This window comes from Solenopsis invicta, chromosome 16, assembly GCF_016802725.1.
Source record: "Solenopsis invicta isolate M01_SB chromosome 16, UNIL_Sinv_3.0, whole genome shotgun sequence".
NCBI classification, from domain to species: domain Eukaryota; kingdom Metazoa; phylum Arthropoda; class Insecta; order Hymenoptera; family Formicidae; genus Solenopsis; species Solenopsis invicta.
In genome coordinates, this window is record NC_052679.1 from 10,481,211 (window position 1) to 10,508,702 (window position 27,492).

The following is a 27,492-nucleotide window of genomic DNA, read 5'->3' on the forward strand; positions in this document are numbered from 1 at the left end:
TGGCATAAATGTAAAAGACATAATAATTATTTCATGATAGGTAAATGTAGAGCGATAGTAAGGGATGAAATACAAGTGCATAGGTCTTGTATTCTATATTTAATTTGATATCTTGTATATCCCACTTATTTAGAATATACTGCATTTTCAGCGAATAGGATTTTTTATGCCGTAATACAGACGTTGCGTAATTGGGAAGCAGCACTTGTCCCTGTGTTGAGAACACAATGTGCACGTATCTGCATTCTGTTGATGTCTGTGCGTATTAATTTCTTCAATATTGCATTATTATTACTTTGTATATATATTTACTGTTCTTATTCCTTAATAAACTTTGTAAACACATTTTGTAAGTCATTATGCATGGTATTTTATTTCATATTTACAAATGTTATTTATAAATTATTAGTGCACTGTATATTTTACATATAAATATATTCACATTGATTGGAATGATACATGATCTACAATTGCATAAGCATATTTTATAATTTTATTTCATTATATCACTCGGATGAATAATCAACCAGACGTCGTGTAAATTTATTTTTTTTGCATTTTATTATATTTCAAAAATGGATTTTTTAGAATTAAAATGAAATTTATTTTTTACTATTTTCTAAGGGAAAAAAAAGGAATTATAAATGTTTATATATCTGTTTGCTTATAAAAACAAAAAAAATAGAGGCCAACGTCACACGGTGTTCCCAGACGGTCATCCATCTATTTTTTTTTACATGAGGAAATTCTCATGGATTACTCTCCCCTCCCGGGGAAAAGGGGAGCGGTTATGCCGGACTCTTACCGGCTAAAACCCCATGGTCTACCTTTACATGAGACGTGGAGGCGCCCTGAGGTTGCAAGGCATTCTCCAACGGACGCCCCCCGAGCCCCTTCCCCCCTCCCATCAATGGGAGAAGGCTGTCCTAACGAAGACCGTTGCGGGACTACCACGCAACGGTCTTCCTACCTTGGAGCTACGTGCAATGAGAGCGAGCGCCCCCGCGCCCGCCCCCTGCAGCTCCTACAGGTCCCGGACTGAAGAGCTGAGCACAAATCGCCCGTACTTTCCTCTAGCCCATGACCTAGTAGGTTACGAGACCCGGGCGTACGCTCGAGCCCTTCTCCCCACTTTCTTTCTGCATGAAGGAGCGGCATCCGGGGCCGACTCTCTCCTCCTCTCAGCACTCTCCTTCTGCGAGATGACGGACTTGCAGAAGGAAAGCACGGCTCCCCATTTCTCCTCCCCTTCGAGCATGGCCCTCACCATGGTCTTCAGAAAGAAGTTCACCGCGTCTATACTCAGAGCCCGGAGTAAGATCCGACGGTTACCTTCCCAGCAAGGTGTGATCCGCCGAGTCCACCCAAGCCCTGCAATGGTGGCACTCCCTAGTGGGTTCCCTTCCTATACGGTGCAGGTACTCACCGAAGCAACCATGCCCGGTGAGCACCTGAACGTCAGGGGTCCAAAACGCCGCCGGCCCACCCATTTCTTCAAAACAGGCCCAATGACACCGACGACGAGCGCCTGGCCCATCCAGGGACAAACCCTCGCCCCACTCCTCGACAGCCTATCGCCTCGCATTGAGGCGCCACACCTCCTGCTCCTTTGGCGTCCAGGGAGCCGCCGCGGAATCTCGACGACGCGCGCATCTCTCTGCGTACGCCTTTGCGTACACGTGCTTCTAGCACCCACGGGAGTGCCCCGACGACCAGCGTCGCCGCCACAGTGGCGATGGTCCAGTATCCCCGTGCGGCCCGGAGCTGGGCGCTCTGAAAGAGCGCCTTTAAGCGACGGCTGGCCGCCATATTGGCGTATCATACGAGGGCGCCATACAACGCTACCGACCGGACCACCCCAAGATAGAAACGGCGAGCTTCTCCTCCGGTTCCCCCGAGGTTGGGCATGAGTCTGCCAAAGCTGGCAGACACCACCCGCACTCGAGGGATTAGTCGCAGAAAATGCGGCACAAACGTCCATCGGCTGTCGAGAACGAAACCCAGATATCTCATCTGGGTCCCGATTGGAACTCGGACCCCCTCTACGGTCAGATGGGCCCTGCGTGGTGGCTCCCTCACCCAGGTCCGGCGAACTAGACGACCTCGGTATATGGGTGGCCACGCACAAACCCAGCGACCGTATTTGACCCATTAGGTGTGCCATCCCCGCCTCTGCGAAACGAGTAGTGCTCCTCCAATCCTCTCCCCAGGCCAGGAGCAGCGTGTCATTGGCGTAACACTCCCAGCTCGCGGAGAAGGGCGCCTCGGAGGACCCAATCGTATCCCAGGTCCCACAGGAGCGGTCCAAGGACCGATTCCTGCGTGAGCCCACGATTGATCCCCCGTCTATGGGTCACCCCGTACCGTCCCAGGTAGCAAATGTCCCAGAGGTAATCCCCGATCACCTCCTGCATATACGTTGGCACCCGATGGAAACGGAGTGCCTGGCGTATACACTCCCACGGAAAAGTGTTAAACGCGTTGGCTATGTCCAAGGACACAGCCAACACCACCCTCCCGCAAAAGACAGCCTCATCCGAGAGGGCACGGACCCGCCGAATAGCATCGACGGTGGACCGACCCTCCCGGAATCCGAACTGGCAGTCGGCCAAATCGGAGCCCTCATAGGACAAGTGCTCTTGGAAACGAGCCACCAGAACGCGTTCCAGCATTTTGCTCGCCTCGTCGAGCAGGCAAATGGGGCGGTAAGCCAAGGGCGACCCCTCGGGCTTACTCTCCTTACGGAAGAACGCCAATTTTGTCCTTTCACGCGGTGAGGAACTTCCCGAACAAGTGCCGAAGGCCGTCCACCAAAATACCTGACATCAAGGCCAGAGCCTTTATGGGGATGCCGTCGGGGCCCGGGCAGTGTTCTTTGCCCGGAGCCGTTTGGAGATTTCCAACACCTCGTCCCTCGAGACTCGGCGCGAGTTCCCCCATCGGTCAGGCACCGGTGAAGGGGGCACGCCGAAGGGGCCACCTTCTCCGCCCTCGGAGAAAACAGGGTGGTGACCATGTTCTTGAGGAACTGCTGGTTGAAACTTTCCGTTAGGGGGCCGCCTGCCGCCCTGAATTTATTACAAACAATGTGATATGGGCGCCCCCACGGGTCACGGTCAACTGTCTCGACCAGTCCTGGTCTTGGCGTCACCAATGGCCCGCTGCAGGGACCATTTAGCATCTTGCCACCGGTTCCCCAGCGAGGCCAGCACATCCACGTTCTTATTGCGCTTTTGCGCGTAATGGATGCACCGGTGGAACATCCACTACGCCCAATTGCACTTGCACCTAAGTTGTGCTATCTCGGACGTCCACCATTACACTCCCTTTTTACGGGAGGGGGGGGGGAGAGGCCTACGAATGCGAAGCATCGCTGCGTCGCAGATGTCTGTCAGGACGCCCCGCAGCCGCGTCGCTTCCTCATGCACGTTGGTCATCGGCCTGGACAGAATACCCGTCCAGGCCGCAGACTCGGCCGCGGCCATCAGGAGATCGACATCCAATCTCCTGACGGCCCAGCGGCACGGCACCCCTCCCCACTGGCCTCCCTCTCCCTCATCGCCGCCAGCAGTATGCTCGCGCAATTGCCGCCGGCGGCCACCGGAGGGGTTGGAGACCTCAAACTAGATGTAACGGTAGTCCGAGAGTGTCTCTTCTTCCTTCAGCACTCTCCAACCAAACACCATGCGTGAAGCGCGGAGGCATCCAAGCGTGAAGTCCACGATGGAGCCCCCGTTATGCCTCACACAGGTGTCCACGGACCCCTATTGAGGAAATTGAGTCCCAATTCTAAGGCCCAATTTTGTAGAGAGTCCCCCCTTGGACTCGTCGCCGGGGACCCACACTCCACCAGTTTGGCATTAAAATCTCCGGCGACAATTGTCGATAAGGGGCGGAACCGATCCATGACCAGCCCCACCCTCTCCAACAACTGTTCAAATTGGACGAGGCCATGGCTCGAGGAGGGGGGGCATACACCCCTATTACCACGACCTTGCTCTACCTAGCAGCCACGTAACCCTAACTGAAAAAATTGTTTTAATTTTATTTAATTATGTTTCTAAACAGCAGTCTTTTATCTAGCCATAAACTTAGATATCTTACTAGTTTATTATGTTGGATTTTTTTATTCCCCTTAGCATTTTCTTTGAGTCTGAATGTTTTATATTGTTGTGAGATAGGATATCTAGCTTTTGATTAACTGTTTAATTAGAATGGATTCACATTTATCAGTATTTACTTTCAGCTTCCACGCATGATAATGTTCTAATAACATTTTTAAGATGGCTTGTAGCTTTTTTTGAAAAATTTTTAGTAAATGCTTAGACGCATAGACTATTAGATTATTGGTATACGCTATAAGTGAACATTCAGTGTTAAAAGGTCCAAACAATTTCAGGATATCACAAGTATATATTAGGTGTAGTAAAAAGAAATCCATTATTTTTTATTAAATTGAAGGCTTTATTTAGCATAATTAGAATGATCTGATTTAGATCAAATATGCACCGTTTTGTTTGATAACTTGTTGCCATTTTAAAAGTAATTTCATTATCCCTCTCTCATAAAAACCCTCGTTTCTATTGGCAAAAAACTGGGGCAGTCAATTTTCACAAGCTTCTCTTGAGACAAATTTCTCAATAGCAAAATCATTCGCCATAGACAAGAACAGCTGGTAATCACTTAGTGCCAAGTCCGGATTATTAGAATGCATAAGAATCTCCCAACCAAGCTTCCGGAGCTTCTGGCAAGTCACTATCGATGTGTGTGGCCTGGCGTTGTCCTGATGGAACACAATTCCCCTCTTATTGGCCAAAGTTGGCCGCTTCTGGGTGATTGCTTTTTTCAGACGGTTTAATTGTTGACAGTACAGGTCCGAATTAAGAATTTGGCTGTAGGGGAGCAGCTCATAGTAGATGATTCCCTGGCAATTCCACCAAACACAGAGCAAAACCTTCCTGACCGTCAATCCTGGCTTGGCCACCTGCGCCGGCTCACCACGATTTGACCGCGACCGTTTTTGCTCGACGTTGTTGTAAGTGACCCACTTTTCATCTCCAGTAAGCATCCGCTTCAGAAATGGGTCGATTTTGTTGCGATTCAACAGTGATTCGCAAATGGAAATTTGGTCCATAAGGTTTTTTTGCATTAACTCGTGTGGCACCCATACATCAAGCTTCTTTTTGTTTCCAGCTTTATTTAAGTGGTTCTAAATGGTTTTTTGTGCAATGTTTAGCTCCTGGGCAATCGAAACAGTGCTTATATGATGGCCGGACTTGACGATTTCCATTACTTTATCGACAAATCCAATAATAGATTTCTTTTTACTACACCTAATATATTGAATAAAATCGGCGAGTTATAGTGCCCTGCTGGAGCCCGTTTTTAATTTTATATGTTTTTGGGGACTTTTTGTTGCCATGAAATGTTAAAAGGACCTGTCACTAGTCATGTTCCAAATTAATTTGATTAATTCTAAAAGAAATTTTTTTATACTAAGTTCAAAAATTAGCCCATCTAGCCAAACCGTATCAAAAACTTTTTCAAGATCAATTAAACATGCTCCCATGCATTTATCATTATTCAATGCCCAGTGTGCGTCTAATACTAATTTTTTAATTGCGTGTAAGGTGAAGTATCGTGCACGAAATCCATATTGATTATCTAGGATAATGTTGTTATTAATACAAACTGAGATTATCGCGTCATTAATGATTATTTCGTACACCTTAGCAACAGGCTAATTGGTCTGTAATTAGAGGGGGAAAAATTATCTTTGTTCTTTTTGAGGATGGCTATTGTTTTCGCCTCTTTCCATTTATGAGAGAAATACATATTGTTCAGCATAGGGGAGATCGGGGCTAAACGCCCCATGTTTTAGAATTTTGAAGCTACAACTTCTCAGACAATTAATTGTTGTAATTGCTTATACAAACGTGATAGAGGCAACCTTTCTCTATATATTAATGCCTAATATAATTCTGTTGATCATACGTTTTATTTTATAATAACCAAAATATAAACCTACATAACGTAGCCATTTTGCCCCGATACCGGAATCAGTTGGTTAGTAGGGTCTAGGCTCAGTTTTTTATTATCTAATTAACTGATGGTTAAATTTTACTTGATGTTTTATCCAATGGACTTTGTCCATGATAATGCCATAGGTGAAAGTGATTGGCTAAAACTTAAATTTAAATTTAATCATAAATTAACTAGATAATGAAAAACCAGGCCCTAGTAGCATGAGACAGGAAGGTTCCGTATAAAATGCACGTAATCTGCACATACATAGTCAATGCCACGGCATGATGCGGAGTCGTACTAATCGCCACGGCACACGGTGCCTATTATTAAATATGAGCTAACTGACCCCGACCACTCATCTGCTTTATTTCAACCATTTCATGAATGAAAATTGCGTTTACTACCCAGTACAATAGTATGTTATACTTTTGCAAAAAACTTTACTTTAATTAGTAATACGTTATTTAACTTTATACATTAACTCTAAAAAATATTAATATAAAATTTTGGGAGTCTCAAAAATTTTCTTTGCTACTATTAAATTGATTTTTTATTTTTTTTTTAATGTAATATTATTTTAATTTTAATGAAACTTTGAGAAAAGTATTTATATTCTAAAAGGATGTTTCACGAGTTGTTATTTGCTGTTCGTTTCAAGATAAATACTAAAAAAAGACACATAGCTAACAAGCCCCTGGTATCATTTAGCCCCGGTCTTCCCTATTATTAAATAGTATTGTGATTTTGATAATAACTGTATAAGGAATGTATTTTAATACTGTGTTTGGTATTTTGTCATAGCCTGATGATTTTTCGTTGTTTAATTTCTTAAATTTTTTCGCTAGACTTAGTTTATCAGTAAAAAAAATTAGTGTCATTAGTTATTTGAGGAGAATCTGTTGTGTTATTTTTATCAAATTAAATGATTGTGTTGTGCATAAGGTTGTCAATAATAGCTGCATTTTTAATAATATTGGCTTTTCTCTCTATTATTGTGCTAACAAGTATGCTATTTCCTAAATTGTTATTTTGTTCATTTATGAGAGCAAAGTGTGTTCATATATTTATCCGTCGAGTTTTGATTTTTAATCCTTGAGGTAGACTGATTCATAGCTTTAAGTATGTTGTTATCTAATTCAGTTAGGACATCATCAATTTCCGCGTTATTTAGATTTTTATTGTTAGGAATGTCAGAGTTATATTTTTCTGCTAGAATTTTTTGTAACTTTTCTTAATTAGCTTTTTTAAAATTAAAATTGATATTAAGGCTTGTGTTATTCATTTCAATTTTGCTGTGATCTAAAGATGTATTGAAGGAGATTGTGTGGTCACTTTTAAATGGAATATTGGGTAGCTTATCTTGTCTTCCATTGTTAATTTTTAGTCTGAGATCTATTAGTACCAAGTCGATGAATGAGTCATTTTTGGAAAATGAAGGTGCTTCAGTATGACGCAGCTTGATTTTATACTCTTTCTTTGTCCAGAAACCAGTTACTAAGCGCTATACTTCTCTCGTCGTTGGCGACGTTAGCTCAATTTATATGTTTTGCGTTGAAATTTCCTGAAATAATATAATATTTATTCATATTTCTAAAATCTAGCTGTTCAAATAATTTTGTTAACTCTGATATAAAGATTGATTGATTTTCTTTTTTTCTGTATACTGAAGTAATGTAAAGAGTTTTGTTAGAGTTTAATTTGATGGCCAACACTGTTTTCTCAAGAAGTTTATTATCAATGTTTACATTAATGGTATTAAATTTAATTCTTTTTTTAATTAATATAGCAATCCTCTGTCTCTGCTTTCTTTTTCTCTATTATTACGAATACAATTGAAATCCTTAAAATATAATACATACTTAGAGTTTAATTTAGCTTTGCTCAGTGTAATTATATCTGGGTTTTTCTTATTAATTAAATTTATTAAAGATATTCTTTTAAAGTTACTGACCAGGGAGTTTACTTTAATTGATATAAATTTCACTTTGTTTATTGAATTAAAGTTATTTTGTACTATGTAACTCTTATTATTTATTTTGATTTAGAACTTCATTAAATAGATTCATTATTGAGTCTAATCTTATATTAATTTGATTGATGCTGTTTTTTATTTTATTAATTCTATTTTTAAGAAAATATGGAGAGGAATTATCTTCTAATAATTCAGTTGAACGTATGTATGTGTTATTATTAGTTGTTGTATTATATGAATACTGGTTTCTACGAAAAAAATTTGCATCTACGTTACTTGGTATCTGAATTGTATTTTTTGAGAATTATAACGATTTTTAGTGGCATCAGCAAATGTAGTATGGGAATTTATATAGTTATTTATTTTAACTAATTTCCTTTCTCTTTCAATTTTTGCCCTATTTAACTTATTTGCTATCTTATTTTTAATTTCTATAATTTTTGGACATCCTCTGTATGATGCAGAGTGGTTTACGCTGTTACAATTTATACAGTACGGTACATGGTTACTTTCTTTACTTGCTGAGCACTTTCCTGGCTCATGGATCTCCTTACATTTAATGCATTTGTAATTTAGATTACAATTTGCAGTTGCATGACTCAGTCGTTGGCATCTGATAAATTGTATGATATTCTTTCTTCTAAATTTCTCCCACTGGATGACATGGTGAGATATGTACTTGATCTGCCTTAGAAGTTCAGGGATGTTATTTTGGGTGAGAGTGTACGATGAAAATTGGTAGTGTGCGTTGTTCTTGTATGGATCTTCTGGTGGTAAATCTTGTTAGCTTATTGAATTTTAGTCCTTCTACCCCGTCAGCCAAACGTGAACAGATTATTCGGAGAGTCTGCTATCAACTTCTGCTACTAAAAAGACAACAGATTTCACACAGACTTTGCAATATCTGCGGTGTCAACAAACTGCTGTCAGAAATAGAACAGAAACTATTGGCATTTAATTCCAGCAGAAATTGAGCAAATAGTGTTGACAAGACTGTAACGATAGCCTCGTTACACAGGTAAAATTTTATTTCTTTCTCGCACGCCCAGTCGCGGTAGTCCGTCTCTTTCGCTCGTACGCCCGGTCACATGACACCGGTACAATTCTCCGTCTCGCTCGCTCTCGCGTTCGGTCGCGCGAAGCATCGCGCGAGCACGTGCGCGTGGGTGCGCGCCAAAAAGTGGGGAAGCCACGTGAGTCCGACTGCGTGGGGATATAAATACCGAGCCACACCAGGTCGGAGCTTCCAGTCGCTTCCCAATAATTGGTGTCGACACTGTTTGAGTACTCGGAGCTCTTTGGCTGGGTTCTCGGCTTCCTTATACCGGTGTACTCGGTTTCCTGACCACTCCTGACACCGGGCGTACTCGGTTATTCCGTACTCTTGTGCTGGATGTTCTCGGCTTCCTGAAACCAGCCGTCTTTGGCTTCCTGTGCTGAGCGTTCTCGCCTTCCTGATACCGGGCGTACTCGGTTATCCGTTTCTTTACCTATTACCTGTCTTGTATTGTTTGACTCTTAACTTTTAATTTTGTTTTCAGAGCGAATTAATAATAATACCACAGATCGGTGACGACTTTTCCCCAGGAGTTCTGATTTCTTCGCCGGACCTTCCTCAGGAAATTTCCTCCGATATCCACGGATGCCGAGTATTCCCCGTCCGACCGAGCGCTTTCTTTGCATAGCGAGCGTATCTTTACCCCTTCTTCAGGCGAGCGTTGTAGATGTTAAGTCACGTTAATGTTAAGATCCGCGTTATTTTAATAATTTACCGTGTTCAAGCCTTAGTTTATAAGAACTGCGTTAGCTTTAAGGTTTGCGTTATAAGGTATTTCTTTATTTGTATTATTTTGTAAGATCCGCGTTACTGTGACAATATTTGTGTTCAAGCGTATCAGTTAACTGGTCAACGACGTGCGATATTATTTAGTTTTTAAGTTTCCACGGGTAAAAATACGTACCGTGGGACACGAGTCCTAAAGGTGTCGACTTTCTCTTTTATAATAAATTTTTATTTTTATATTTATGTAACACAGAGTGTGGAGAAACTCTCTTAAAATAAATATTTTGTTTAATTTCTTTACAAGTCGGAGTTTCTTCTTTTCTCAACCCTGGCACCGGCGAACTAATCCGCAACCGCGAGAAAAGTCGTATCGTTACAGGACTGTTGTTAGATTGGCAGCAAAAATCAAGCATAACCTGCGCAACACAATCTGACGCCAGAGTGGCAGCAGAAATCGAGCACCGCGTGCTGACAAGACCTGACATCAGATTGGCGGCAAAAACGAGCAGGATCTACGCGACAATCTGACAGCGAACTGGCAGCACCGTGCAAACACGCCGTGCTGCCAGAATCTAAGGTCAGATAAGCGACAGAATTAGAACAAGACCTACACACCACAATCTGATGGCAGATTGTTAGCACAAATCGAGCACCTCGTGGGATTCAGACAGGATCTGACGTCGCGCTGGCAACAGAAATCAAGCAAACTGTGGTGTTTTGCATATTTTTAAATTGTGACTCTGCATGAATTTATTAAGGGCCTATTCAGACAAACTTGCATAACTGCATGCATAAATAACATATGCATAAAGAAAATGATTGATCCATTTTCTTACGCATTTGCTTAATTATTGGACCAATTAATTTCTTTATGCATATGTTCTGTCTGTTTCTGTTTGTATTCTATACGCCGCAATTTCTGTCTGCACTTGTCGATTACGTACAGGAATCCTATCCATATCTATCTGCATTATATTTTCGTCGAGATTTCTATCTGCATTTGCCCACATATATAAATAATTAAAACCTGTTCTTGGCCATGGTTTGACTAACAAAAATAGTTAAATGATTGGAATTGGAAATAAGACCAAAGTATGAAAAAACATTATTGATGTAAAAAGAACTTTTCAAAACTCAATTTTGCAAACAATTGCTATAAACAAATTATTAAAAATTTACTCTAAAAGAGAACTGATTACGCCAATTGACTCTACGGGAAAAATTACTAAAGAAACGTTGCAAAAATAAATTTTGCAACTAATTTGTTTACAACAATTAAGAAAACGTTATACATGTTTCTTGAGTCATTTTTCCTGTAGAATCGATTGGAATAATCAGTTTTCCTCTACAGTCAATTTTTAGTAATTTGTTTATAACAATTAATTGAAAAATTAAATTTTTGCAAGCATGCTTTTTACGTCAATAATGTTTTTTTATGCTCCAGTATTATTTCTAATTGTTTTTTTGACTATATTAATCTGGACAGGAACAGGTTTTAATTATTTATATAAATTCTATGTATAGCTTATTTTTAAAATATTTAAGGCTAAATAATTAAAGGACCAGTGAGAATGTTAGCGCAATACTCAACGTAAGTTTCTTCCTTAAATCAGTTTTACTTCAAATATAACTTTTTATTAACGATATCACAAGTGTATGATTAGCTCACAAGGGAACCTCTCGAAGTGTCACAACCCGACTTTAATAAAACTTGACACACATTTAGATAATAGAATTAGATAATTTTAGAAACTATCAGTTGCGACCCAAATTTGGTTTTAAGAGGTGAAATCATCTCTTATGTGTATAGCGGTTTTCAGCTTTTTTTCGTTATATCTCGGAAACTATTCGAGATATCAAAAAATGTTTTATACAAAAGATTTACAATAAAATTACCTCTATTCAGTCACGTTAATAACATTTTTTTAAAATAATTATTTAAAAAAATTTTTTTTAATAATTTGTTACGTCCAGCCTTAAAGGGGAAATACTTATCTTAATTATAAGAGGGATTCGGGGAAGGCGTAGGAAGACGCAACACTTGAGCTTGTGCGCGCGTGTTAAGGCGCGTGGCACGAGTGGAACGCGAAGACGTATCAGGATGTCAATAGTTCACTGGGATCCAATGACAAATGTCCAAGTTGTTGTTCGCGCTCCTAAATCCTGTTTCGGGCAACGTATTTAAACGCTCTCCCCAGGATTGGACCACGTGCTTAAATCTATTAAGAGCTAGAGATGGTGGTAGGATTTATGGTTGAGAAATCAATTTACATTATTTAAATTAGGAAAAAGATTTAGTTTAATGAAAAAAACATTTTCCTTTTTTACTAATAAATTTTATACACTAAAGTTTATTTTAAGCATTTATATAAAAATGTTTATAAAGAGGATATTATTACAGAAATAGTTAGCAAACATGTCCTCAATTTACAATATTAAAACTCGAGTTTGAGTATAAAACATTAACATACATTTTTTCTGGTTTGTCGGAGTCTGGCCTCAGGACTTCAATTATCATTCAATTAAAAAGAGAAACATTTAATACATATATTTCGATTTGATTGAATCTATTTGTAGCATTATTATGAATTAACGGCGCAATATTTATATATACCCAGATAGCAAAATGTTAGCAGTATGTCGACAGTATGCCAGCAAATTCAATCATGAGTACAGAACAGATTCTTATCCACTATGTCGTCTTTAATTGTTAGTGCTTATATTTATTTGTGTAATTTTATATACTTTTTCAAATTCATCAAACTACGCGCTGAATTACTTTTTTAGTTATAACACAGCTCTAAGTTGAATAAGAATTAATAATACTACATTCATTAAATTGAAATCAATTTGACATACACAAAAAAAATGTCATGTCTGAGAGACTATACCTATATATCCCTATTTTGACGCCCTGAAACCGACGCCCTATAACCTCAGAATTGCGCCAGATCAGAATTTTTTTACCAAGCTAAATAGTATAATTTTAAGAAATATTTGGCCATTTTTTGAGTGTAAAAAAAAATCCTGACCTGATGAAGCAATTCTGAGATCATATTCGGTTTCCAGGGCGTCAAAATATAAGGATACATAGGTGTAGTCTTTCAGACATGACACTTTTTTTATGTTTCTGTGTAATAAATGATGTAACTAGCATCTAAATATTAGAACCCTTTCCTATCTGAAAAAGCTATAAAGAATTTATTACGAAAAATATCATCTCAGCTAAGGTTCAAACCTGGGATCTCAAGTAGGGTGTTTTAGCCAACTCGATCATGTTTTACATTTGACGACATCTTGTATTCAATATTTGTTGCGATTTTGCCATCAAATAACTGATTAATCAAATCGTGTTTTAAACCTGCCGCGTTTTCGCTGTTATGTCATGACAACACGTTGTACTCGATTTTTGCTGCGATTTTGTCGTCAAGAGATAATAAAGCAGACCATGTTTTATATCTGCCGCGTTTCTGCCGTCATGTTATGACGACACAGTGTGTTCGATTTCTGTTTCCTATATGTCAATAAGTTCTGCTGCATTTCTTTTAACATGTCATGACGCAGTGCTTGCTCGAATTTTGCTATTTTTATAGCAATTGTGTAGGTGTGGATGTATGTGTGTGCGTGTGTCATACTTCCTCTATCTTTACAGTAGGTGGGTGAAACACGGAGTGGAATTTGGTGACGGAAACTATATAAGAGTCTGGATGTCCAGGATAAAAAAATAGAATAGCCGCGCCCTGTAGGGCACAAGTGACTGCGTCTCTTAGTAATTCAAGGTACACAAGAACGAGACCAATACGGAAAGCATAGGGATGGAGAGGGGTGTCAAGCGTCGGGAAAGTAAAAAATTCCGGGATCACTTGTTCGATCCTGTATGGATGGATGTAAAGGGGAGGAAAAGGTGAGAAAATTTCTTCAAAGTGAGAAGGAGAGAGGGGGAAAAGGGACTTAAGAGTCTCTTTGGGTTCAGGAAAAAACGTTAAAGGTAAATGAGACTGTGAGGGAAGTTTCTCGCTCTCTCGAAGAAGAACTGTATATGGAAGATGTGGGGGAAGTTCCTCGTTTTTTCTAGGAAAAACCGTATAATGAGGAGGTGAAGGAAGTTCCTCGCTCTCTCGAGAAAGAACTGTAAAATGAGAATGTGAAGGAAGTTCCTCGCTTTCTCGAGGTAAAACTGTAAAATGAGAATGTGAAGGAAGTTTCTCGCTCTCTCGAGGAACTGTAAAATGAGAAGGCAGAATCTCCTCTACGCTTGGTGCAAGGAAGAGAGAAGAATGGGAAAAAAACCCGGAGCAAGGCGAATGAGAGATCTTAGGCTAAAGAGGTAATCGATGGCAGAAATAATTTAGACGTTCTTTGGAGATATCCAAATTAGCCAGGGAATTAGGTGGAGAATTTGTAGGTGACCGATCCGGACTAAGTTCTGAATGCGATACCGGGGAATAAGAAATGCTGGGAAATGATGAATCAGGAGCTATTCGGTACATAAACGCTGAAGAATTTGAAGGAGCAGGGAAAGCATGTTGAGGAATCTAAGGAACTTCAGGTTCCTCGGGAAGAGGAGGTGGAAATGGAAGATGAGAAACTGGCTCTGCTTCCAATGGGTTGCCGCCTATTCCTCGCAGAAATTCATTCAAAGCCTCGTCAAGGAGGAGACGGGCTCTATCGATTTGTTGCTGACAAAGACGCTTCGCAGCGAGTTAAGTTGCAACCCGGTCTTTTACGTTTTCCTACTATGAATTGAAATTTAAGTAATAAATAAAAAAGTAAATAAGATAAAAAAAGACAAAAAAGAGGGGTGTTCAAGAAAAAGTAAGAAAGAGGAGAATGTTTGAAAACTTACTACTTGTTGGTAGTGTGATAAATGTAAATGCAGTAGAATAACCCTTGATCTCGCAGATCTTTAGTCAGTGGAGTGTCCCAAAGAGGGATCCGTCGGGTCCAATCGTGCAGTAGCCAGGCATAAACAATACTTTCAGAAACTGACGGTACATCGGACGGTTAGTTGAACACACTGGCTGATTAATTGAGCTCACCGGCTTGAGCAAAACACTTTGCGGCCGAATGTCCACAAGGTGGTGGCACGGTAAAACTACGGGTGCAGGCGTCATAGACTCGAACAGTAAACTGTTACGGACTGTGCGACTGATAGAACAAGAATGAATCTCTGCTCCGGAGCTCCAGCTTATATATCAATTTTGGCCTATAATTCTTCCATTTTTTAAGGGTGTTCTATTTTTCCGTTAAGTGTTCCTATGCACTCCCAAAATCTCGGTTCTCAAGGTCTCATTACCTTTAATGTTCGCCAAAGAAACTCGCTTCCGCATAGCACCTCAAAGCACTGCTTCTTGAAATAATCTCGTAAATTAATTTTATTTTTGTTTAGATAATGTACGCGACTCTTAGATGATCGCCATTTCAATACTTTTGACATGTTTATTGTGCTATGTGCACTGATTCTTAGCATCAAGAGAGTAGCGTGAGAATTCCGATTTCTGGTTTTATATTTCCAGCATCCTCAGATGTTGCCCACTTGAGTTTGAACTTACGTTGGGCCCCGTTCTTTCAAAAAGCCTCACGTTTTAATCTTAACGTTCGTCCAGCTAATGCAAGCGACCCTTAGAACTTTACTTGTTTAGTAAAAATTGGCATGTTTATTGCACCATTTACATAGCTTTTTGGCGCAGAGAGAGAGAGAGAGAGAGAGAGAGAGAGAGAGAAAATTGCAGTCGTGAAGAATTCGGTGCCTTGGTTTTTCCTATCTCCTGTGCTTGCCCACCTGTGTCCGGTGTCAAAAGCATCGCGCTCTCAAGACCCTCGTATTTTAATTTAATATCTATTTGGTTAGTGGACCTGACCTGTCGACAAACCTCGGAGACAATTTTAAATACTTTTATGATGCTAGGCGCACCGATTTTTATGATTATGGGGAGTTTGCATGTGTCTCCACTTTTTTTCGGTTGCTCCTTCTCTTTGTCTCAAGTATCACCATCTTCCTGGTCAAGCCTGCACGTGCGTCGAGCAACGGTGTATCCGCTCTTCAAAGAAAAGAATCATTACGCAGGACGTAACAAATTGTTTCAAAAATTATTCTAAAAAAATATTGTTGACGTGAATAGAGATAATTTTATTAGAATTGAAAGAAGGGCTAATGAGAGTTAAGACGCTGATGTTGGTGCATATATTTCTGAGTTTATTCAAACTAAATTCAAGGACGTTTTGACCCTGTTTTGGGTCATCTTCAGCAAAGAAAATCAAAATCAAAAAGCCTTCACTTCACATGGCGTGGTCCTAGATTTTAACGAGTCACAGTCGGGTGGTTATCCGAGTGAAATTGAAATTCTAAAGGGTGACCAACTAATAATATATAACACGACAATGACTAATTAGGTGTTAAATAAAAACTTACCATATGAAACAAGGAGCGGATACATATTAAACGCACAAGAACGTGAATAAATATACAATTAACATTATAAATAAGATGAATTGACAATCATGTAACAACGTAAAGACGACACATCTTGCCTGTGTCACAGTCAATGCGATACTGCTCTCCGTTCGTAAGCAGTGTCGACGATTAAATCAAACAGTTGAAAATACATATACAAATACTAAGTCGAACTGTTATAATCTGTCGAGGATACAAGTGTAGGCATGGTGTAAATATTCAGTGTCCGTTTGTCTATTTAGCTCGTTGTTTTGGCATTTTATATGTAGCATTTCAGAAATCAGGCGCTTCCACCAGAAAGGTTCTTTATCCAATATTGTAACGCTATCCCAATCAAAGTCGTGGTCGCTATTTATCCTGTGTTTCGTAATAACCGAATCGGTGTTTGTATTCCATCTTATGTGGTTCTTGTGTTCGGAAATTCTTGTTTTAAGTTGTCTACGTGTTTGTCCCACATACGAAGCGTCACAATTTTTACATGAAATTTTGTAAACCACGTTTTTTTTGAGATAAGTCAGGGAGCCTTTTTTTGGTAACGGAGGGAAAATGCGTTACCGCATACCCCGGGCCCCGGGAGGACCGGTGGTTATGTGGGGCTCTCCCTCACCAGCAACATGCCAACGGGGACCTACCCACCAAAACCCCTCCGGGTGTCTTATCCTGGTCCTCAAGGGGAGACGGGCCTTCGGCCTATTTGCCGCCGCCTCGCTAGCGGGGGCGGTGCTTCTAACGGTTCTTCGCGACGACGGCAGCGGCTTCCTATCCTAGCAGCCCGGGGGGAGGAGCTCTCCTTCTTCTTCCTTTTCTTCTTTGGCTTTCCTCTCTTTTTCATTACCATCGGGAGAAGGAGCGGTGTCTCTCCCCCTCCTCTCTCTTTCCCACTCCGCCTCCGCCTTCTGCTGCATAACTCATTCGCAGAAAGAGGAGACGGCTTTCTAGGCATTCTTCCTCGGATCATCTGTCGAACAACGGTCCGCAGGGAGAAGTCCTCTTCTATTTCATTACGTAGCACTTCGCACAGCTCGTTCCACGCTGGGCAGACTGTGCTGTGCGAAGTCCCATTCTGCTTCACAGTGATGGCAATGTGCTGTTGGCTTCCTGCCTATCCTGCACAGGTACTCATCAAAACAGCCATGTCCGGTGAGCACCTGCGCCATTTTGAAGGACAGACCGTCCCATGAGCTGTCCACTCACTCGTCCAGGTGAGGTAGGATGGCCTCCAAGATCGGAGTATCAAACGCCGGCGGGTCGTTGGCGAGGTTCTCTTGCCAAGCGTTTATGGCCCGCCGGCACACTCTTACCCTCAGCAGCGAGGCAACTCTGGGGATCACCACTCCTTCCTGTAGGCGGACGGCCCTAGACCTAGCATAGCACCAGGCCTGGGCGTCCGCCGTCAACTCCGCCGGGGGGAGTCCCGCCAGAACCAGAGTCGCCTCGCCAGAAGCGGTGTGGAATGCGCGCACAACCCTCCAAGCCAGCCGCACTTGTATCGCGCGTAAATTTGCGCGTATACGGCGGCTGGCCAGAGCCTCTCTGAACCAGACCAGGGCTCCATAGAGAGCCCCGGCCATAACGGCGTATGTGTACGTGCGTCTTGCACCGTCTCTCGGATCTCGGAGATTGGGCATCAGTCCCATGAGGGCATCCGCCCTCTTGCCCAATTGCGGGGCCAGTTTGTCGAAGTGTTCGACGAAGACCCAGCGACCGTTCAAAAGCAACCCCAGATATTTAAGGGTTGCCCCCACCTGAACTCGGGTACCGTCCACCAGAATGGAGGCCCGAGGGGGGATAAGTCAGGGAGCCTATCCTTATGTGTTTTAATTACTGTACCAAGTTTATTGAAACTGAAAAACAAGATTCTGGAATTGAGATCTTTACTAATATTTTTGAATTTTTGCGAGTTGGAGTGAATGTACGGGATGGTAAACCATTTATTATTTGTCGTACTGTCAATCAATGTTTCAGTGTTAGAACGCATTACATCTCGTTTATATCTTTTAAACAATAAATCCAGTCTTGTGTTAATAGTATTTAAAATTAAGTTCAGAAGGTATCTTCCTATCTTCGATCGTATTCCCCCTTCTTAGGTTCGTCATCCCTTCTCCTTCTATTCCTTTCGTTCAGGCTATCAAGGCTATCTCGTTCGGTTCTTATTATTTGTATCTATTCTCACAAAGATGTAACATTCCATCTTACAATGCTGTGACACGAGTTTTGGTGCTTAGAGGTAGTTTGTATATAATTTTTTGTCTCGCTTACTTTTTTCCCTTTTTTTGATTTTGCATAATTTTTATAATTTTTTTCTTACATTTTTATATTTTATGACCTGTACAGCTCTCTTTTATTTTATATTTATTTTTATTTTTATTTATTTTCCGTTTATTTCTTTTAACTTGTAACAAAACGCCCCTCCACCTCGCGCGCACTCCGCTCCGTCCACCCGAGCAATACACCGGCAGAACGCCACGTGTGCGCACCGAGCTAACCTGACGTCGCGATCACGCGGCAACACGCGCACCGCCCGTGGCGTTCGGCAACGCTCCCACTCCGGGCCAGCCGACCGAACGCACGGATTGGTCCGCCCAACCGTGCGTTCGGATATATAAGCCGGCAGTGGGAACGCCGAGACAGATCTTCCCGGTCCGCCGAATCCGACAGGTCGAGTATCCTCGACCGCACTCCGACTCCCAAGAGGACGAGAATACTCGCCTCATCCTGACTCCCCTCGACGAGCATCCTCGTCGTTCCGGCTAGCCGAGTATCCTCGACTAATCCTGTCATACCGAATACCGTACACAGCCAATCACGGCGAGCACCCTCGCCGTGCTCCGTAGCCGAGTATCCTCGGCGAATCACCGCCCACGACGAGCATCCTCGTCGAGTCCACAGGCTGGGTATCCCTAGCCAATCCCATCCGTCCTCTCCCTCAGGGAAGAGTCTCTTGTAACCTAAAGCCTCGTCAGGGCATCAGCGTCCTGACGAGAACTTCGCCTCTTTTTGCACGAGGCGGCTCGGGCGAGACGCGGAATCGTCGCCGTCGCTCCGATCCCGCGTTTCGCGGCTCCCCGACCACCCCGGACACCGTGTCCGTTTCAAACCACGCAATTAGTTTAAGTTGGATTTATTTGTATTCTTATGATTTCGTCAGTATTCTCGTAGTTCTAGTACTTCAGTTGTCATTATAAGTTAGAATTATTATTTGTCACTCTACCGTTTCATCCGCACTCTCGCGATTATTATAATTCTTGTAATTCAATCTTGGCTCTCGCCTAGCGCTCTCGTTATTCCACGCGTCCCCGTGCGCTTATCGTTACCAACGCTCGCAATTCCGACCGCTCAGCGGCAATTGGTCATCGCGACCGCCGCGAGCCAATCGCGTCCCCGCTTAGGCTGGGTCCACTTGTCACGAGGCGTTAGACGCAATCAGCTATGAGGCTACTTGTAAATATATGACATCCAAATAAAGATCTAATATGTTTATCAGCTAAATACCGAGTGCGATTATTATACCGAACCCGACCAATCCGGCGAGCTTATCCTGACACCTCCCGCAACCGCACGAAACCCACCAGCGTTACAAACTATTTAATTTGTACTGTTGTCTGTTACAAGTTTAAAAGTCATCATTTTAATATTACTTTCTCATTTATTTATTTGTTAGCAACCAATTCATGTTTTTTTTTACGAAGCTCTTATTTTTGCACATGCTCTGTGAGGTCGTTTATTATGTTAAGACGTTGAAAGAAGATGTACATCGCGGTTTCACACAATTTCTATTTGTTTGGTAACTTGTTTTTATTTTTGATCTTTATTTGTTTATTGCGATAAGTTCATATCTTAATTAGTGCGATTATTTTGTTGTTTTATAAACTTTTAAATCTGTACTGAGGAAGACCGTCATTAAAGGTCGAAACGTTTGCTTGACATTGGATTTATGCTGTGATTTATTTATTTGCGTCTGACATCCTGCGTGGCTCTTGAGCTCATCATTTCCTATTTTTAATTCAGCAATGAATGTATTTATTATATTGATTATTTTATAACTAATTGTAAATCTTGCTATTAATACTAATTTGATGATTATATGACAAAATGTTCACAATTATGATATTCTTCAAAAAAATGATGCATACAAAAATATTTCTTGCACCAGGAACATCATATTATAGCAGATGCACCACATATAGAGTAAAGTGATATTTCTTGAATATCCTTTCCAGAGAAACAAAAATCTACTGGATGTTTATGGATTTAGAATATGGATAAACTTTATGAGCACATTCAGTGATCGCGTTATGTTATTAATTTACATTTGAAAAATAATATCAAATTGCAATCTTCAACACATATATAGCTATCTTCTCCGTGATTTTATAATCTTTTTAAATATGCCTGTTTAAAAGTGGATACACCGAGAAACAACCGCCACATTCCGAAAATCTAGTAGATTTTTGTTTCTCTGGAAAGGATATTCAAGAAATATCACTCTGCTCCATATGTGGTGCACCTGCTATAATACGATGTTTCTGGTGCAAGAAATATTTTTGTATGCAGTATTTTTTGAAGAATACCATAATTGCGAACATTTTGTCATCACGTTAGTATTAATAGTAAGATTTATTGTCAAAAAACAAAGTGTCACAACCCGATTTTAATGAAACTTTACATACATTTAGGTAACATAATTAGATGATTTTATAAAATATCTATTACTACTCATGTACGGTTTTAAAGGGTAAAATCAGACCTCATGTGTAAAGCGATTTTTAGCTTTTCTTTCTATATTTCGAAAACCATTCAAAATATAAACAAACTTTTATAAAGTTTCACAATAAATATATCTTTATTTATACACGTCAGTAATACTTTTTTTTAGAATAATTCTTTAAACAATTATTAAAAAAAATTATTTTTAATAATTGTTTTTAAAAAGGTTATTAAGGTGAATGAATAGAGTTAATTTTACTGTAAATCTTTTGTATAAAACATTTTTTAATATCTCGAATAGTTTCCGAGATATAACGGAAAACCGCTATCCGATAAGAACAGATACGTGGAATCCACGATCTTTTCATGTGGATCATCCAAGTGGAATCTACATAACCAGTCGAGTAGATGATCCACTCAAAAATGGTACTAAAATCCACGTCAAAATCTAATCAATGTTTTGAATTCTTCTATAAATTGTTTTTTTCTTCGAAATATCCATATAAATATCCATATTATATTATTACACCACATAATTCCAACGAGCAAAACAATATTTTTGTAACATTTAAAAAAATATTTTTCACAAAAAAAATCGGGAATTTTCTCTCGGAAATCGCCGAGCGGTCATTCATCCAAGTTGTAACCGCGGTGAACGCTGCTTGACTTTTGAAATTGCTACGAACTGGATCCCTCGTGATGACCTGTGAACACTTTATACTAATATGTGTATATAACTGATAGATTAGGTAAATATATATTATCAAAAAGATGAACACTGTATAATTAAACCATATTATTTTGTAATGCATTATAATACATAGTAAATAGATCTTTTAAAACCCTTTTAAAACACTTTTAGATAAACAACTTTTATCTAAAACACTTTTTTCTAAAATGCTTAGTTTTCGAGATATTTTGCTGTTCCGGTACTTTTCCCCCACCCTGTATAAATATATATAAAATTATAGTTTCTTTTACTGATTTTCATAAATACGGAATAGTATCTGGAATAACTTTTCTGTTATTTGTTTAAATAAGAATGCAATTTAAAAATATATATCAATATAATACAAAAATTTAATTAAATATAAAACAATTTTTATTAATAAAACAGTTAAAAAACATTTAAAAAATATTGTCTGCTCATTGGGATGTAGATCGAGGTTTCTTCATTCATAGATCTATTTCGTCTATCGATAATATTTATGTTTCTCAACAGTACTGTGTTCAAGAAAGAAATCTTGGATTTCAAAATCAAAATAAAGAAATTATTCACATGAATTCTATGTTGCTATCTCCTATTTTTATCTCCTTTAAATTTACCCAATAATTCTACGTGAATTGTACAGAATAAATCGATGTGAATTTATTCTCATGAAATCCACATTGCTGTCACCTATCTTAATCTCTATCAGATTTCATCAGTAATTCTACGTCGATGAAATGTATTAAAATCTACGTGGAAGTGTCCATGTAGAATTCATGTGGCTATCAAGTTGATGAAATTCTATCCACGAATTTTACATAATACACATGAATAGAACGTGGAATCCACGTATCTGTTTTCATCGGGTACACATAAAGAATGATTTCACCCCTTGAAACCGAATATACGCCGCAACTGATAGTTTCTAAAATAATCTAATTGTGTTACATAATGTGTGTAAAGTTTCATTAAAATCGGGGTGTGATACCTTGAAAGGTTTTCTTGTTAGAAAATTTTTAAAATAAGATGAACACTTTTAAAATGTCCAAATGTAAACATACACTTTGTATTTGCGACAAAAAACGCATGAAACATTATATCTGCGTCGTAATAACGCACTTCCCGATTACAACATTAACATCTAAATTCGAATATCCTATGGACGTCCAAAAATTGGCCATTAATGGACGTCCAAAATCGGACATACGATGGATATCCATTTCATGTCCATGAACGTGCGAACGTAAAAGGGACCTAAAACGGATGTCCATAGGATGTCCTGTGCTATCTGGATATAGTAGCGCATACGTATTTGGATCGTTCAGAAATCATACAACTTAATGATTTATTTTGTAAGAGAACAAAGTGATATTATTTTTCATGATGTCAGAAAGGTAAGAAATCTCTGAAATAAGATATCTTAAAAAATTCTCTTAGTAAATGCCTCTGATAAATAATTTATAATTCAGATATCGTTCAAATATCATTTTCAAAATAACTTAAAATACTTTCTTGAAAAAATTCACTAAAGCTTTCATTCTGACAAGCATGCTGTCTTGATAGTCATAAATTCCACCACTCTGTTTTATGTGTGTGCATATTATTTTCTTCAATATTGTATTATTATTACTTTGTATATATATTTACTGTTCTTATTCTCTATAAATCTTGCAAACACACTTTATAAGTCCTTGTGTTATTTTATATCATATTTGTAAATGTTATTTGTAAATTATCGATACACCGTATCAAAAGGCGCGATCGCGCCGCGCGCCAAAGTGCGAGCGAAGCAAACCGACCTTCTTTTACCCGAATCAGCGAGTTTCACACATACGAGATTATTATCTTACACATGACTCACAATCAGTAGTAGTCGTAAATCTCACCATTTTCTTTATACGACAAAAATGCAAGTTTTTTTAAGTTTCTTCTTCAAGTATAAGAAAATAAATATTTCATATTTAATTTTTTTTTTATGATAGTAAACAGTATGAAGTTTTTATTGGTATAATTTATTTTCCTTAAGCATAGTAAATAATACTTGATAAATTAAGTTTTCTTTAGCTGCGGCGTATATATCGACTTTACCATATAATATATACTAGATATATTAATCTTTTACTTAGTTTCCAAATTAATTTTTTAAAATCAATCTTACAATACTCGTATTAATTTTGTATGTAATTATTATTAAACAAATGAAATTGTCAAAATTGTGTAAATATTTAATTCTTAAGAAATTTTTTTGAACGTAAGACGTACTTATTGTTAGTTTTGAAAAAAGAGGAAGATAAATTCAAATAAAAAGGTGAGTTTTTGCGTGTATAGTCAATACATCGAAAAAAATTTTTACAAAGCATTAGACACTTTTTATCGTACATATACATATTTTTATTTGCATAATATTCATATTCGAACCTCCTACATTTCACAACATTATCATAACAGGTTTGTGACATGTCATTAATTTGGTCCAATTATTTTCACTAAGTACGCATTTAAAGGACTGGCTCTTTCGTCGCAAACAATACAATATTAGAAAACAACAGAACATTGTTATGAATTTAAAACCTTTAATTGGATGACACAATTAATTGATGATGTTTTGTGCTTATAAGTTATAAGTCAATGTATTTTTTGATAAATACAACAACAATCGTCGTGATAACAAAACTTAACAAAGTAAGAAACTTTCAGAATGCAAAATGCAACAATAACGTTTTTTCTATTATTATAATTTATTCGCGCCAAATTTTTTTCTATTCTATGAAAGCCTTACATTTTAAAATTCAAAGCCTTTAACCCCATCTATATATTTTTTCTAATAAATACAAAACTTCAGTCGCGATGATTTCTAGTAATTTGACTCTTTTTTATATATAACACTCAACAATATTCATGCATAAATAAATTTATATCAAAATTTTGCATAACTTCAAATAGGCATAATTCCGTGAAAAATTGTCGTATCTGAAAGTTTTTATATGTATTCTCAAAGATAAAGTTTATTCTTTAAGAAAGACATTCATTATAGTTTTAATTAAAAATAAAAAAAAGTAAGTACCACAGGCTTAATCAGATTACAAATAAAAAAAATAAATTAAGAAACTATAATGGGCTTTAATGCTAATAAAAATTATAAACAATATTCCACGTTCAATTGGTGAGATCTACGCGAAATCCCACCTTTCCTTTAATTTTATCCTCTTCTCCTTCTACTGTTCCAAAACTAAGGACATGTTATGTCTTTAATTTTACAAGAAATTGCACACAATTTGAGACACTCTATAGAGTGGAATAAATTTTGTTTTACAAACATCATGATAGTAATCGGAAAAATTTGTGTGTCTTCTCGGTAAATTAAAAATATTTACAGATACCACAATTTATCGTGGAGTTATTTGAAATTATGCAAAATTTTAATCTTTTACGAAAACAGTAATTTTGTTGGCGAGTGTATTTATAATTCTCATTTTTTAACTTATTCAATATTCAATTCCTACATTACAGATAAAAAATCTCGAAATCTACACATAAAATTTCTGGATTCTGGAATACGATATGATTTTTCTTAAAAGATTCTTAACTTGTGTATAATATATTATCAAATAAAGGAAAAAATGGAAAGCAGTAGAAATTATATATTATTTCTAATATTTTACAAAATTTACAAGATATCTGCAATTTATTTTAAATTATCCTCAGTATTGTCTATATAATCTTAAAAAAAATCACAATTGTATATACTTCTGGAAATTAGAAATGAGAAAAACATATATTATTTAAAACTTATCTTTTAAAAAATTCCAGAATCCCTGAAATCATATATACTCTGCATCTCTTATTTTTAAAAAGGCTAGTACGCAGTTTTCATATTATGGAAACTCTTTTTCCGATAAAAAAATTCAAGCATTTTGCAAAGACTATACTTTATCTCGATTAAAAACTGAATTTTTTTTTAGATTATTTTGGAAGAAGGTGGAGGACGGGATAACGTATTTACGTCAAACTTTTGTCTCGGTACAAATTCATTCGTCAGTCTTCCTTGTTCCTGAGGAACGATCGAGTTTACTCTTTGACTTCCGTCCAAGTAATCTACGAAAGGAGGAGGTCCATCTCGAACGGGTAAACCCGCTTTCTCTTCCATTTGCAGCCTGATCGTCAATTTCGTTACTATCCAACAACTCGCTGATATTTCTGCTTTTGCTACTGCTGCTACTAGTACTGCTGCCAACATTGTCGAAACATCGTGATCTGCGATCTCCTATCTCCGAAGAAAACCTAAACAAACGACATAAATAAGAAAACAAGCGCGGCTGAACTATCATTGTTGTCATCATTATTGTAATATTCCACATAGTACGTAGTATAATAGTAATATTACATTGCAATAGATCACAGATTATATGTTATAATATATTATAATGTAACATAATATATTACAATGTAATATTACATTAATATTACAGTTTGATAGATGATTTTGAAATATTATTGCAACATTACAATATGGTATAATAGTACGCGATAAATAGACATAGTGGTAACTCTCGTAATAAAGAAATTACTCAAAAAACGCAGTATTATGAAATTTCTCAACTATTCTAATGAAATTATGAGAAATTGTTGTTTTTTGAAGGTAATCTCTCAAAATTGGACTTTGAAATAAAAATAAATAAATTATATGTAATAACACAACTACAATAAATTTTTAATATAATATAAAAATATTTAAATGATACCTCGCAATATTACATAAATATTACAGTAATACAATTGTGATATGTCACCATTATGTTATTGCCATTTATTTTGGCGGACATTTTATTATAATATTGTAACATCTTTTTAATATTCCAGCAATATTCATACTATATATGTTTCATTGTCATATTGCTATGGAAAAATAACGTCACTGTGATATTACTATTATACATATATTACGTGCTGTATAGGATCTTTTTTAGATGGACAAACCCTGAATCCGAAGAAAAAGCTCTGGCCGTATGCGGAACACTGGAAGTGGCCGAAGAAAGCGAAGGTTCGGCTATTGGAGTGCTCGGATACGCGTCGTCATCGTAGGCGCTATTACTACTGCTAGTACTGCTACTGCAGCTGCGGCTGTTAGTACTGCCATTGCTGCTACTGTCAGCACTAGAATCATCGATGTAAGAAATTTCCCGATCGGCAATGGATGACTCAAGTCGCGGGACTCGAGATGAGCAAGTCGACGAAATATTAGGTCGTAACCAATTGCGAAGATCTTGTAGAGGCGTCTGAAGGCACTGTAAGAGATTTCCACTGCAAGGAGCAAAGTTTCGGTGCTTAAAATACATTTGATACGTTCGCCTTTGGGCGCTGAATATAAATATATGTATTAAATCCAACATGGATATAACTGCCATATAATATAAATTATTATATTTACATATATGTTACACATCAGTTATATTTGTTTGTTGGGTTTTCTCTCGATAAACATTTCGAAATTACCTACTTGTCACGATAATTGTCGATATTGGCAAAGGTACGTCTGGCGTACATGCAGATGGAGCACCGGCGACGATTTCGGCAAGACGTTGCATGAAACGTCGCAGCGCTCAAATGACGCGTTGCGTGTTTCAATGCAATGGTCTCTCTTGTTAATGCGGCGACACCTTCCTCCCGACGACGTCGCTCTGCTCCTAATTCGTCCTGCTCCACTCTCAGTCTCTGCCGCAACATCTCATTCTGAAAGAAAACAGAATTTTAATCAATGTTATATATTAAAGCAAAGAAAAGATTTACGTCAATTTTAAAATATTCTAAGATATTTTATAATTTTCAGAGAAATATGTTTT

General features: G+C 38.4%; 1 protein-coding gene across 2 annotated transcripts in view; it reads right to left on the reverse strand.

The window, feature by feature from the left end:
• Window positions 1–24,018: 24,018 nt before the first annotated feature.
• Window positions 24,019–27,492, reverse strand: part of LOC105200997 (serine-rich adhesin for platelets) — a 39,055-nt gene continuing 35,581 nt past the window's right edge. For both annotated transcript variants that reach the window (XM_011168814.3, XM_039458373.1), the window contains exons 4-6: window positions 27,150–27,382; window positions 26,630–26,953; window positions 24,019–25,933 (exon numbers count right to left, since the gene is read on the reverse strand). In XM_011168814.3, the coding sequence (XP_011167116.1) occupies window positions 25,681–25,933; window positions 26,630–26,953; window positions 27,150–27,382 (810 nt within the window). In that variant the 3' untranslated portion in view covers window positions 24,019–25,680. The remainder of the gene's footprint in view (window positions 25,934–26,629; window positions 26,954–27,149; window positions 27,383–27,492) is intronic.